A 14,587-nucleotide genomic window follows, 5' to 3' on the forward strand; every position below is an offset into this window, starting at 1 on the left:
AGATGGCTTTGGATCTCAAGTCAACAAATGCCTAGAGAATGCTGAGATTCTGTATGACCGGCTGCAGAGGAGGATGGAGTCTGAACTGGGCTTCAAAAAGAAACAGAGGATGCTCTTTGCAGATATTTATCCCCAGAACATCCATTCTTTGATCAGAGTATGTGCCAATCCATTGCTGTCTAAGTTTGTACTATGTCGCAGTTGTCAGAGAATTCTTGAAGGGGTCTGCAAGATGCACTGTAATTTGATAGGATTTTTTTTCACCAGTCTTCCACGTAAATTCCATTAAGATGTGAAATTAGAGGTGACACCAGAAGTTGGACTAAACCTCCATTTCATAACATTTCCGGTTTCTTCTCTTGTTCTGTGACAAACATCTTTACTGTTACTTTGGCAAAACATCAGTTTATCTGTCCAGGTCTAAGCGTCCCAAAAGGTTGGTCTGTGCCTTCACATTCAATGTCCAACTGTAGCTTAAAATAACTTTTGATAATAATTTAGGGGTATAAAGATGTAGAAATTCTGTTACCCGTACAGGGATTTCTATTTTCTGATTATTTCAATTAAACCGTGCTTGTATGATGGACTTCAGTTGCTGATATTCAAGAAATTTACTGTTGCTGATTCCATATTTTCTTTCTCTTGCCATGCTGAAAACTTCAGTACTATCTTTGTCTGACATATATCTGGATTGTTCCAAATGGGTGTCAGTTTACATGGGATAAGTGAAGACTTGGTTATCTTTAAAAATTCCTACCAGGCTGTCAGAGATTCATGTTAGAGCTCATGTAAAGACTTTTAAAGCAGTTATGATGTTTAATACTGGAGCTAACGTAAGGTGAGTCAGAGATTTCCACGTTTCCACAGAGTGTTTGCTCTAAATCCAGCCACAGGCTGTCTAAAGGGCTTGATTTGATCCACCTTGAAACATACTGCAATCTATTGGATAAGAAACAGTGATAAAAGACATTTTGAAATGTTTCAGTCTAGGGACCTAAATTTCCAGTTTAAGCAGTCAAACACCTTCTCTGCATCTAAAGAAACAACTGTGGTTAAAACCCTTTTACTACCCCTGTGGTAGCAAAAGGGTTACTAGAACAATAGTCTATGATGTTCATTAGTCGGCGTGTATTATTCTCTACTTTTGATAAAATCTGTTTGGTCAGGATGTATCATGGATGGAGTGATTTTTTTAAAAATCTTTTGGCAAATTATTTGTTTTATTTTGATGCCTGTGAGATTCTAAAAAGTTCTAGAAACACTGAAATTAAATGATCCTGCTGTCAGGAACCTCCCAAATGCTGTACACGTTTATGAAAACCAGTTTACCCAGGACTGAGGAGCAGACCATCTGAGACACAGACATCGTTCATTTTATTGTAAGATCTGTGGCGAAGTCTTGCAGCTGTTGGTGTCAGTGTATCACAAATAACATTAATCAAAAATATACCAATCAATTAAAAAAAAACTGCTACCCAAAAACAACATTAGGATTACCAATATAAGTTATTGTTAAAAATTAATGATTGCCAACTGTAAAAGGGAGGTGGGATCTTTCCATCAACCCAGAGGAAAACTTCTAGACACAGATCTGTTTAAACACCTTCAAAATGACTAAAAGTCCAAATTTACACCTCATACAATAAAAAACTCTCCATAGAACACATTATACAGGACACAGGATGTTCCAAATGGGCCTCAGACACTCAAACATATGCACCCACTGTTCAGGCGAACATGTTGAGAACTATATACATGCTATATGTTCTTGCATGTCTGTTCAGAGGTTCTGGCAGACGATCTGTGAAGACTTATCCACATGTTTTAATTGTGGCATCTCTCCCAAACTGTGCATTCTAGGTGACGTGAGTGAGTTAAACATGGAAGCAAATATATCGCACATAGTTCTTACTGCCTTATGCATCACTAAGAAAACTATCCTAATGAATTGGAAACCAAAAAATGATTTATGTATTATTCACTACAGGAATTTACTCTTAGAGCACATTAGTCTGGAGAAAATGTCTGCCACCTCTAAAACCAATTGGATGAATTTGAATCTCTCTCTGGTCCCCACTGATCAACTCCGTCACTTGGGGGGGGCTGTAGTCTCATCTCGCCGTGTGTCCGGCAGGGGACTGGGGGTGGGCCTGGGGGATACGGGTGTCTGATGGTTCTTGGAGTGGTGTCTGTGTGTGGGCCCTGGTTGTTGTTGTTGGGGGCTTGGGTGGATGTTCTTATGGTCTTGGGGTGTGGGGGCTGGGGGCTGGGGGGGCTGTGGTGGCGAGTGCTGGCTCCGGGCCGGGTGGCCGGGCTCCTCTGCGGGGGTCTGGTTGCCCCTTCCCTGGTTGGGTCCCTTCCTGCACCGGGGGGGTGCGGAGGTTTGTGCCACCTAGGGCACACCACCATGTGGGGTGGGTCCCGGGTCGGGATGTCTAGTTGACGTTCCGGGATTCTGGGGTGCCCACAGATCCTATGGGGTGGGGGGGTGGAGGTGTATGTGCTCAGATGAGGGAGTGGCGGTTTCCCACATGGGGCCAGCTGGTCCTGGACTCAGGATGGTTTTTGTGTGTGTGTCATGTTAGTTGTCCCCTTTTTTTGTTTGTCTGCCATTGGCTGAAAGATTGATCGGTGTAGAGGCTCGGCACGCAGACGGGTTCCAACTTGGGGGCCCGTCTGCGTGCTTGATACTCTGCAGTGGGGGCGGTGGGTGCCAGTCTTGAGCACGGTGGTGCTCTGGAGTGTGGTGACTTGAGGCCCTGGACCTGCCTTTCCTGCCCTGTGGTCAGGTGTAGGAAGCAGGGTGCTTACTTAACAACTAGCAGCTGGCTCTCTCACTCTGGGAGTAGTTTTCTATCTCCCAGTCATCTCCATCCTGACCCCCACCCACACCAAAACACCACATCACTCACACATGTAGGGTCTCTGGCACGGCTCATGCCGCCCTGAGTAGGGGTCCCTTGGCTCTGCTCGCCGTGCTGCATGATGTCATTACTATGATTACATCATAGTCATTATGGCTCATAACATGTCACGGTACACCGGGGGCAGGTGTGTCACAGTACAGGACGACCTTTGACCTTCTGTCAAAGTACGTGATTTATGACGGGCAATAAAATATGATGGCTGACATGCATGACATATATGTCACATTTCTATGACCTGAAATATGGTGCCGTTTACACGAGAGCGTTTTCATTTTGAAACGGTGTCGTTTTGATGCGTTTCGGCCTTGCGTTTACACGACAACGGTGTCGTTTTGATGCGTTTCGCCCTTCTGTTTACACGACAACAGAGTGAAAACGATGTGTTTCAGAAATGGGGTCCAGAGTGGAGCCTTTCAGAAACGCACCGGCTTGCGTTTTCGTGTAAACACTTGAAACCGGGGTGATTTGAAAACGCTCGACTCGCACATGCGCACTATGGTTGCGACGGCCACAGTTTTTCGCGCACGCGCAAACTGATAAACAGTACTCGCGGATTCACGAGTGCTTCTTATGCTTTTCCTGTGTTTTGACCGTTTTGTAATTCAGCGTTGTGTGCAGCAGCGATCCAACCTCATCATCTGTCCACACAAAACCTCTCACATTGGCCGTTTTGTAAGTAATGAACAATTTGCCGCACTACCTACTGTGTCACTCCACACATGCGCGTCTTGCATAAACAAACTTTGCAAAGAGAAAACCAACGCCAACTTGTGGCCTGGCATGGGAACTACATCGTTTTCATCGTTTCACATGTCCTCGTGTAAACGCGGATCGTTTCTGAAACGCCATCGTGTAAACGAAAGGCTGAAACGCATCAAAACGACACCGTTTCCAGTGAAAACGGCTTCGTGTAAACGGCACCTATATTTCATAATATTTTATAGTGCATAGATATAGCATAAACGGGCGGTGACATGTATGAATGAATGAGGGTGCTTCTGTGTCTGCAGAGTTCAGATGAAATTGTGAGCTTGTGCTTTTGTATACAGTGATCAGGCTGATTTTATTTTATTTTAGAATCAGAATCAGAATCTTTATTGTCATTGTACACAGAAGTTGCACAACGAAATTTAAAATGCATTCCTTTCTAGGTGCCTCAGACAATAAATAATAAAATAATAAAAATATGAGTGATAAAAATGATTACTAAAATACAGTGCACAATAGTAAATTAAGACGAAATTAGCCCCAATACACACACCAACGCACGCACACAGTCAGCACTACCACCCCACATCACTGTCCAAACCACACAGAGTTCAGTTCAATGATAGCCCTGGCATAAAAGCTGTTCCTCAGTCTGTTTGTTCTGGCCTTCATTGTCCTGAAACGTCTGCCTGATGGCAGTAGCTGAAACAAGGAGTGTCCAGGGTGTGAGGGGTCCTGGAGGATGTTCTGTGCCCTCCTCTGGCAGCGGGCATTGAACAGTTCCTGGAGGGAGGGCAGGGGACAGCCTATGATCTTTTGAGCCGTGTTGATGATTCGCTGGAGTGTTTTCCTGTCTGCTGCTGTGCAGCTGTTGAACCACACGCACAGACAGTAGGTCAGGATGCTCTCTACACAGCAACGGTAGAAGGACACCAGCAGATTCTGGGTCAGATAGTTGCTCCTAAGAACCCTCAGGAAATGCAGTCTCTGTTGGGCCTTCCTGACAATGCTGGTCGTATTGATACTCCAGGTCAAATCATCCTGCAGATGTACTCCCAGGAACCTAAAATCTGAAACCAGCTCCACTTCATCCCCCTCGATGAACAGAGGTTGAATGACATGTGTTGTCCTCCTAAAGTCTACTACCATCTCCTTTGTCTTAGTGGTGTTCAGGATCAAGTTATTCTCACTGCACCACCTTGACAGCCGCTGCACCTCGTCCCGGTATGCTGACTCATCCCCACCTGATATGAGCCCCACCACAGTGGTGTCATCCGCAAACTTAATGATGCAGTTACTGGCATGTATGGAGGTGCAGTCATGTGTGTAGAGGGTGAAGAGTAGGGGACTCAGCACACAGCCCTGTGGAGAGCCGGTGCTGAGGCTGATGGCTGAAGAGAGGTGGGGACCTACTCTTACCCTCTGGGAACGGTCTGTCAGGAAGTCCTTGATCCAAAGACAGGTGGAGCGTGGTATCCCCAGATCTGACAGTTTAGTCACCAGTCTTAATGAAAATGAGACCAGCCGTTTTACCCCTAATGACTCAGTACAGCCTGCAGATTCCAGATCCACATGGCCAAAACGTGCTGGTGCAGACCGCGGTGGAAATCGCTATTTACTTTTATTTGTATTTAAATAATTCATTCTAAAAAAAAACAAAAAAAAAAAACGCTAATCAAAATCCGTCTTAATCGCCGCCATCCATCCTCTCAGGCGCTGCTGGAACTGCGCGATCGGTGTTTGCAGAGCGTACAGACCTGTTTGCAGCCTGGGTTGAAAGCAGAATGAAGCGCACAGAAAGCAGGTTGGCCGGTGCCGCTCTGGACCCCCACTTCAATCCCTGCGGGATGCCACTAAAGCCGCGTTTCCATACGGGACGACTCGGCGCGGTTTGACGGCGTTTGCCATCAGGAGGTCTTGAAAGTGTAAAGACTTGACAGAAAATGACATGGAATCCAAATCTTTGCAGAGCTTTTGGCTTTTAAAGGCTGTGGTCTTAAACTTTTGATCAGCTGAAAAAAATCATGTTTGAGTATAAATGCAGTTTTCTATAAATTCCCTGCTCAAACGTTTGTCTCTTGCTCTGATTTCTTCTTTTAGCATTGAGAAGCTCTACTTAGAACCTTCTTAAGATCCAATAGTGCAAAATGCAAATTCTTGCATTTTTTTAACTGGTCTTAAGATTTTGATTAGAAGTGTACCATATCCAAATATGTTCATATGTGTGTATCGAGCTCTGTCCCCTTATTTCTTTTGTTTTCACCTTTTTTCTTCTTTCTTCTCACTTTTTCCTTCCTTCCTGTCAATCATATTTTGTGGACAAACAAAATGAATGAATAAATAAAAGAAAGACAAACTTTAACAAAAGGAGCCTGTAGAAAACTTAGAGCTCTTCTTGTAAAAGCAAATATGTTTGGTACAACAATGCATTTGGATCAAGATTCCTTTTGCAAAAACTGCCAGATATGACAGGTATTTAAAAAAAAACACCAAACAAAACCCTTTCCTTCTCACACACACACACAGTCCCACCCTGCCTCAACACAGCCTCCATCCCAAAAAACTCACACCAGCAGTGTCTACAGGCCCATTGCAAAGTGCTTTGAGAGGCTTGTGTCAGAACATATCACAGCCTGCCTTCCTCCTGACTTTGATCCCATCAATCTGCATACACAGCAAACAGACCCGCTGATATACCATATCCCTCCACATCACGCTAAACCACTTCCAGCTCCCAGAATGCTCTTCATAGGCTATAACTCTGCATTCAATACGATCATCCCTGACATCCTTTTATATGGATAAAAGATTTCCTGTCAAACTGCCCACAGACTGAAAATTGGAAACACCAGCTCCTTCACCCTCATGCTCAGTACTGATACTCCACAGGGCTGCATGCTGAGCCCTCTTCTGTTTTCCATCTACACTCAGGTCTGCACCCCCCCTCCCAATCCCACAAACTCATTACACAACTCTGGGCCTACAGAGACGAGGTGCAGCAACTGGCAAAGTGGAGCGCGAGGAACAGCTTGTCCCTCAACACAAAGAAAACCAAGGTGGTCATCAGATTTTAGGAGAAACAAAACCGTCCTCACACCCCTCCACATTAAAGGGGGTTGTGTGGAGAGGGTCTCCCTGAAATTCTTGGGGACCCACAACACATGGTCAAAACACAGCTGCACTGGTGAGAAAAGCTCAACAGCAACTGCACTTCCTGAGAATTGTCAGGAGAGAAAATGGAGAAGCTGTTGCTGACCCTCTACTGCTCCACCATAGTGTGCTGGCATACTCAGTCTGAGGTATACCAGCTGCAAAGGGCAGTAAGGACAGCAGAAAAAAAAAAAAAATTAGCTGACATCTCCCCTCTCTCAAGGACATTACCAAGGCCTCTCCAGAGCAAAGAGGCTCATCAAGGACCAGTCTCATCCTGGCCACCACCTCATTAAACTGCTGCCTTCTGGAAGGAGGTACATAAGCATAAAAAGTAGGACCAGCAGACAAAAAACACAGCTTCTTCCCATGGGTCATCAGGCTGATACCCAAAATAATCTTTCAGCAGTCACCAAACACCACTGATCCCGGTGCAGTCTCTACCAGTCTTCCTCTCCATTACATCCATCTACTCCACTACCTACGCCACTGTTGACAGGATTAGGATTATTACCCATTTATGATTCGAACACACTGCTAACTCTGACTCTGATAGTTTGTATGCTTGTTGTATGCCCGTGCCTACAATGACAGCTTCTTAACAGTGAGATCACCTTCACAGCCTGTTTGTTTATACAGAGACTGTGGATTCAGTCTAATTTACAGACTGACTGGAGCAGGAGTTACAGTAACAGGACAACTGTGGATGTTGAAGCAATAAAACATTGCATTGCTTTTTCTGTAGGGGATGTTTGAATACCTTTGATATTCACATTTTATCTTACTGCAGCTGCTAGTAGTTCTATGAATAAAGGGGGGGGGGGGGGGGTGTGTGTGTGTGTGTGTGTGAAATAAAAAGTGACGTCAACCCACTGGGGGTGACCAGCTGAAGCATAAAGTGCTATTATCCAGTTAAAGAGATTCCAATTAACCCTGCTGAATGATTTTTCTAAAGCTAATGATAAAGTTTATTAAACCAGTTTGAGTCGCTGATGAGTGAAAGTTGCTTGAATTCCATTTCTGGGAAATGTTCACCTTTCTAACCACCAAGTGTGAAATCATCACTGCTGTAGGGTGAATTTGTTTTTCCAGCAACTGTCACGATGTACCAGAAGTCAAAGACGCCATGTGTACACAGTAACACATTGGACAATACACACTTCTGAATCCATTCACTTAAAGAGGACAATTAAACTGGGGCAAACACTAGCTGCCAAGTACCTTGGCAAGAATATTCCAAGAAGTTTAAAAATCAATAATTCATTAGCAGGAATTTCAAACAAGAAATTAACCAAAAAAAATTGCTTTAAAAAACCAAAAAAACCCAAATCATGTTGTACACAAATGTTAATAGAAAGCTTTTTATTGAAAATTAGGTTCATTTTTAAGATTCATTTTAATTTCAATAGAGATTAAAATCCAAGTGTCTTGTAGAATGTGGTCATTGGTCAGTACTGCAGGATCCTTCCACTCCCACCTGGGGGGAGAGATGGGAAAAATAATTAAAAATGCATTGTTCAAGTATTTCTGTAAAATGGGAGAAGTTTAAAAATGGTAGATGACTGATACTTCTAGTACTTCTGTGTACTCAAGCTGTCTTCTTACCGCAAGCCTCAGCCAAACACCTTTTTCTATGCCTAAGTACGTTCAATGTTCTTAACTATGCCTAAGCTCTTTCCTCTACTCACAAAAACACCACAATGGATTCACTGGAGGCAACTCCAGGTTCCTCAGTTCAGCCTGAGGATACTTTAACATGAGCTGAGGGATTGAACTACCAACCCTCTGATTGACCCACTCTACAGTACCTCTTGAGTCACATCCTAAACACAGGCTCTGGCATCCAAGTACTAACCAGGTGATCTTGCTAAGGCGTAGGAACGGGGGCAGCATGTCCCCCCAATATTGGAGACAGGCGCATTTGTCCCACCCAAAAATTACACCGCAGGAGAAATATTTTTAACTCGCGTGCTTTTATTTTGAAGGCGCAACATAGCGTCATGCCACTGCGCTCCCCCCGCCCCCCTCTGAACGGCCCCGAGTGTTTGGGAGGCGGAGACAGGGGGAGGAGTCAAACTGAATGAGGTAAAACGGTCTGTGGGAATGTTACCGTGAATATGGCTGTTTGTCAGGTTACTTTCATACATAGGATGAAGTTTACGTACTGGACAAGAAGTCAATGAATTTCAAATGAGAGGCGGAAAAATCATTTTGGCTCTTCTGCTTAGACCAATGTTTTTAACCTTATGTGTACCGGTTCGGCTAAATGCAGGGCTGTAAAGAGACACGCAGCTTGTCTATTAAATGTGAGAGGTATCACTTTTATTTATTTCTTTTGATTTATTAGATTAGTTTCAAACTGAATAAGCATATTTTAATTGCTGTTTTTTTAACTTGAGGCTGATATTAAAAAGTGAATAATTTGTTCATAACATTATCTGTGAGGATTCTTTCATGTCAGAACGTTGTTTAAAGAACCAGTTCTGTTGCCAGTCAACCTACATAAATGCATTTTTGACCATTATTAAATGTTTGACCAATAAAACATCAAACTTTGCACTTCTTCTAGTATATGAAGGAGTGTGAGGGCCACATTGAGGGGAAAAAAAAATTGTGCATTTTCAGAATAAAGTCTAAATCATCATTTCAAGTCAAATAACGGGCACAGTAGCTATACTCTCTACAAAATGCCTTGGGTAGAAACAACTTGATCAGCTGTGTTATTGTGTCTTGTGGTTCTCTATATGCCCTCTGTACTGTACGAAGGTGCAGCCATCCTTCCATCTAACCGTTGCCAGTTTGTGTGGTTTTTCCTTCTGAGCAGATGCAGCTTTCTGCACTCTTTAACGTCCTCATACTTATCACTACATCATGTTTATGTACTAAAAGAGAAATCATTTCCTTGTTACTAAAACTGATTCTAAAGTATATTTTCACTAACTCATAATACAAGACATTCTGGAGGGGATAACAGATGTGTCGTGGCAGTTGTTTGACTTGAAACGACTTTATTCTGCACATGTCGACTTTTTTCTCAAAATTTTGAATTTATTCTCAAAATGCACAATTTATTTTTTTTACTCAATGTGGTCCTAATACTCCTTTATACCAATACCAGTGCAGCCAGCTGATAAAGTAAGCTCTAGAGCCTGGAATGACATGGTCATTATGCTTCATAAAAGACTTAAGCCATTTTGTTGGGTGGTTTGTCCACGTCTTATGATTATAAAACGTGTAATCATAATAATCTTATGATTATTGCACGTAAATTATACATGCAATACTATAGGTGTACACAACACTATTTTTCCAAGAAACATTTGAAAAAGAAGAAAATAAAAGATCAAATTGAGGGCTTGGAGCCAAAGGGCCGTGTGTGTGTGTGTGTGTGTGTGTGTCTGTCTCAAATGAAAGCTCTTGATATGTTCTGTCAAAATTACAGAAGTAAAATATTAATAGAAATAGAGTTATTCAACAAAAACCAAAATGCTTAAATCTGAATGCACAGAAGAAGTTGGTGCCAAAAGGGTGTAAGTACATTTACAACAAAGACAATATTGTTCATTAAGCATTGTTTCAATTTGTAAAAAGAAGCATGCTTTAAAAAACTAAAGTCAGTATACAAATTAAGACTAAATTATGGTCATTTTTTCTTGTTTTGGCTCTCCTGTAATGTCACTTACGGCTGCCAGCCCTCGAAATAGCATTTTTTTTTTTTTTTTTTTTATGTTTTGCTCCGAGTATTTACGAATCTGTCAGGTTTCCGATATGTGCCCCCCCCAATAGTAAACTCCTTCCTACGCCCTTGGGTATGACCATTGCCATCCAGTACTCAGGATATCAAGTTCATGATGTCCTCTGATATGCAATAGTGAAATGTCATTTTCTTCTTACACAAAAATGGTGATGTTTAGGAGCTGTGATTTGAATTGTTGAAAATGCTGGTCAGCTATACAAGATTAACCAGAATATTAGCCATTTTAAATCAAACCTGGCCCACATGAGCAGAATTCATCCATCCAAAGACAAGCCAGGATCTCTGTGACTCACCTTTCAACTTCCCAGGTTTTCCACTGTTTCCATTGCAGGCTTCCTCCTGGCTGTTGTGTTTTTCTGTTGGCAGACAGGCAAAACTCTTACATGCCATCTCAGTTAACTTCTGAAAAATGATTGGGTCCTGCATGGCTACACTTGCTTTGGTGTCAGCTGGCTGGACATTTCCATACAGGGATTATGCACTTGTGTGTACCAATCATTTGGTAACATCTGAATCAAATTCAGGGCTACAGTAAATCCCTATAGTATCAGTTATGCCACTAAATGCCAGGATGTCTTAATTCAGTCAGCATGTAGCATGAGTGCATACACAAATGAAAAAGTTTGATTTCTCTGGTCAGACTGTCAAATCTAAACCACAGCCTTAGAAATCAATGTCGTTTGCTATCCCAAAGGCTGAAACTGCATCTTCAAACATCTACCCTGGCATGAAGCTGGGGTTTTCATAACCTACTGCATGGAGATACAATTGTTAATATAATTTAAAATATTTTAGTGTAATATGAGCTGCCTCAGCCACATTTTAGGACTGAACAAGTTCACCCTGGAGAATGTAGTAACTGCATGCATACTGAATTTTCCTGTAATGCTTGTAATGTTGAATTACCTTGACCTCGGTTCCTCCGCTGACCATTCCTCTTCGAATGTTTCTGCATGCAGAACACTTTAGCCTTGCCATCATTTACCGTCTTCATATCTATGAAGGCAAATTGCAATTAGTACACTATACTGTATTTTTCGGGGGGGACCAGATGATTAAAAGATCAGATCACCTGGAAATTTATAAGAATGTCTTCTGTTTGGTCCCACGCTGCCCTTCAACTCCTCACAGAAACACTTGATTTGCTGTAACTCGGTGCACTGGATGGCGCAGTCGACTAAATTTCCCTTTGATGGCAACGTGTGGGCCATTTTCTGGTCAGCTGTTGGAACACACAGTTCCACATTTTTCATCTCACCTTCTACTTTAGAGATGTCGTCCTCCACCTCCATGTGGAGGCTATTTTGGAGAGTCATTTGGCAAGTGGAAGAGATTTTGTCCTCTGCTGCAGAGTACATGAGACAGGTTTCCTCTCTGTCACGAGAGCAAGGGCTTTTCTCCTCATGCTCATTTATCATAAGAGTATCCTGGTTTGGGCTTTGGTTAGCCTCTGGTTCAGAAGACCCATTTTCATCCATGTCTTTGTCAGTGCAGGCAGTTAAGATTGTACCCTGCAGGGGAGTGAAGGAAGGATCCTTCTCTGAAGGAACCATGCTTTGGCCTTTTTCAGTTCCTTTTAGTTCACAGACTTCAGGTTCACACTCCAAGTCTGGGTTTTTTGGAGGACTTCGTCTCTTTGCTGGGGTACTAAAAATAAGGCAGTTTTCTGACACTGGAACAGAGTCAGAAGAGGAAAATCTGCAAGATCGCTTCCTTTCTTTATTAAATTTAACACTGGGGCTATCATTTCCTGATGACTGTCCATTTTCAGTTTTCTCCATCTCTACAATTACTTCAGGTTCAAATATGCCATTCTGCTGTAGCCACTCCTTAGTTGGAATATAAGGGGCGAGAGACTCCACAGACCAAAATGACAGGTTCATCTCTCTCTGACATCTGCTTAAAGACACATGGTTAGGTGTGATCTCTGTGGTGTCATCATACGTCTCACTGCCATTCTCCGTCTCATTGTGGGGTGCATTTAGCGACTGCAGCATTTCATCTCCGTTAGTTAAGTAAGGGCTAACAGTAAGTTCCACAGACTCATCTCTTGTGGGCAGTGAAATGGGTTCTAAAGCAGGAGGACATCTGAGGACCTTTGAGACCATTTCTCCATCATTAGGACTTGAGATAACTTCAGTGTTGACATCAGCACTGCTAAGCACTACTGGATCATTCTTTGTCTCAGCAGGACTCTGAAGTAGAGCATTTAACGTCTGTTCAGTTTCATAACATGGAAGCTCATTATTCTGAGGGAGCACTTTGGCTGCCATTTTCATTGTTGTCTGAGGTGTGCCACCTCCCCAGCTCAGAATATCAGGAAGAGAGATGCGTCTCTCTTTGACTTCATCCTCCCTTTGAGAAGAGCTACACACAGGAACCATGCCATCCTGAGAACTCACTAACCACATATTGGGCTCCTGAACAATATTATCCTGACATGTCTGCATTTTTTGAGTTGCCTTTCCAGCTAACTGCACATCATTCATTCCCACAGGATGGATCATGTTAGCGCCATGTTTGACGGTGTTTGTGCCAGGCCTATTAGCCTGTTCTTTTGCATCAGTACTGACCACCGTATAGGTCTCAACCTCAGCTGAGCCTTGTTTTTGGGAACTAGAACTCAAAGATGATGGCGAGGTTGAGGCAGTTGCACACCAAGAATCTGAGCTGACAAGTGGGCATCCCTCATCGTAGCCACCCACACCTCTGTGTGGGGGTTCTGTTTGGACCTCCGAGTTCACAGTTTCTCTTACAGATGTAGTATGAGCCAGGTGAGTTCTGCGGGTCTGGTTTAAATTCTGAAGTGGTGCACCTGGACCGTGGGCCTGAGGGTGGAGCAGGCGTACTGGTTGTACCTGAGGGTGCGGTACAAGGTAAACTGGAGACTCCAGGTAGGGGGGAGGAGGGAATGGGGGAGGAGGGAATGGGGGCATGACCATACCATAGCCTTAAAGAAAGAAGAAAATTAAATGAAGGAAGTGACAATTCTGGAATAAAATCTGGAATCTGATGTACAGTTTCATTGCCTGACAGATAAAATACTATTTTAGTTCACTGTATGGGATGGTCAGAGTTGCACAGATATGTTCTACTCATCATTACATATTTCAGAAACAATGTGCCTAAGAGTTTAAGCTCTTGGCATTATAAAATGAAACAAATGGTAAATGGACTAGTTCTTATATAGCGCTTTTCTACTCAGATATGAGCACTCAAAGCGCTTACACAACACGTTCACATTTACCCCATGCACACGCATTCATACAAGCACTTCCATGATTAATTAATTAAGCTAAGTGCTTTAATCGTCTAACATTCACTCACATTCATACTCCGACGGAACGGTCGGAGAGCAACTTGGGGTTAAGTATCTTGCCCAAGGATACACTGGCACGCAGCCTGCAGTAGCCAGGAATTGAACCACTGACCTTCCAATCAGTAGGTGACCTGCTCTACCTACTGAGCTACAGCCGCCCCATGGGCCCCAACAACAATCACTGCAATATAATAAAGAAGAATCTCAACTTACCCATGCCTAGGAAGCCTGCAAAGGGATTGTAAGATAAGGGCGTGGGCCACTGGTAGTGGAGGAACGGGGGTAGAGGTGGACCGTTAACGTAAAAGACAGGCCTAGCAAAGATGGGGTGCTGAGGATAGGCTGAAGATCCTGGATCCTGGCTGTGTAGTCCTGGATCCTGCTGTGCAGCATTTGTCACGTTATGGTTAACATGAGTGTGGGGGTTTGCACCGTTTGGCCCATCAGGAGCCAGGGGGGGTCTATTGACTGCTGCTGTCGTTGTCTTCATCCTACACAGGAGGAAGGGGTGTTAGCTGTGCATAAATATAATAGGAGTTATTAAAATGAAGACACTTTAGTATAGTAGGCCAAATGCTAAAGACATGACACATTGGACATGAAGTTAATTACATTTAACACGCTGTACAGAAACATTACATCATATGAGCAGAGAGGTGATAACTCAAGGAAAAGAAATCTGAGCCCTACAGTGAAATGATCTGGCTCCACGAGAGTGAAGCCTAT

General features: G+C 43.2%; 1 protein-coding gene across 1 annotated transcript; it reads right to left on the minus strand.

The window, feature by feature from the left end:
* Positions 1-8,182: 8,182 nt before the first annotated feature.
* LOC115777457 (uncharacterized) lies at positions 8,183-14,366 on the minus strand. The gene is made up of 5 exons (XM_030725363.1): positions 14,075-14,366; positions 11,615-13,492; positions 11,449-11,538; positions 10,836-10,898; positions 8,183-8,262 (listed from the first exon to the last, which is right to left on the minus strand). Exons 1-5 carry the CDS (start codon positions 14,349-14,351, stop codon positions 8,234-8,236), a joined length of 2,337 nt encoding a protein of 778 aa, XP_030581223.1. The 5' UTR covers positions 14,352-14,366; the 3' UTR covers positions 8,183-8,233.
* Between the last annotated feature and the right edge of the window lie 221 nt (positions 14,367-14,587).

The sequence above is a fragment of the Archocentrus centrarchus genome, unplaced genomic scaffold, assembly GCF_007364275.1.
Source record: "Archocentrus centrarchus isolate MPI-CPG fArcCen1 unplaced genomic scaffold, fArcCen1 scaffold_54_ctg1, whole genome shotgun sequence".
Taxonomy (NCBI): Eukaryota; Metazoa; Chordata; class Actinopteri; order Cichliformes; family Cichlidae; genus Archocentrus; species Archocentrus centrarchus.

Bases quoted from the DNA above. Each gene is read 5' to 3' on its own strand.
- LOC115777457 (XM_030725363.1), bottom strand. From the start codon at position 14,351: ATGAAGACAACGACAGCAGCAGTCAATAGACCCCCCCTGGCTCCTGAT. The intron at 10,899-11,448 runs GTAATTCAACAT...GTCTGCCAACAG, and splicing joins GCGGAGGAACCGAGGTCAAG to AAAAACACAACAGCCAGGAG. The intron at 8,263-10,835 runs GTGAGTCACAGA...CTCTCCCCCCAG, and splicing joins AAAACCTGGGAAGTTGAAAG to GTGGGAGTGGAAGGATCCTG.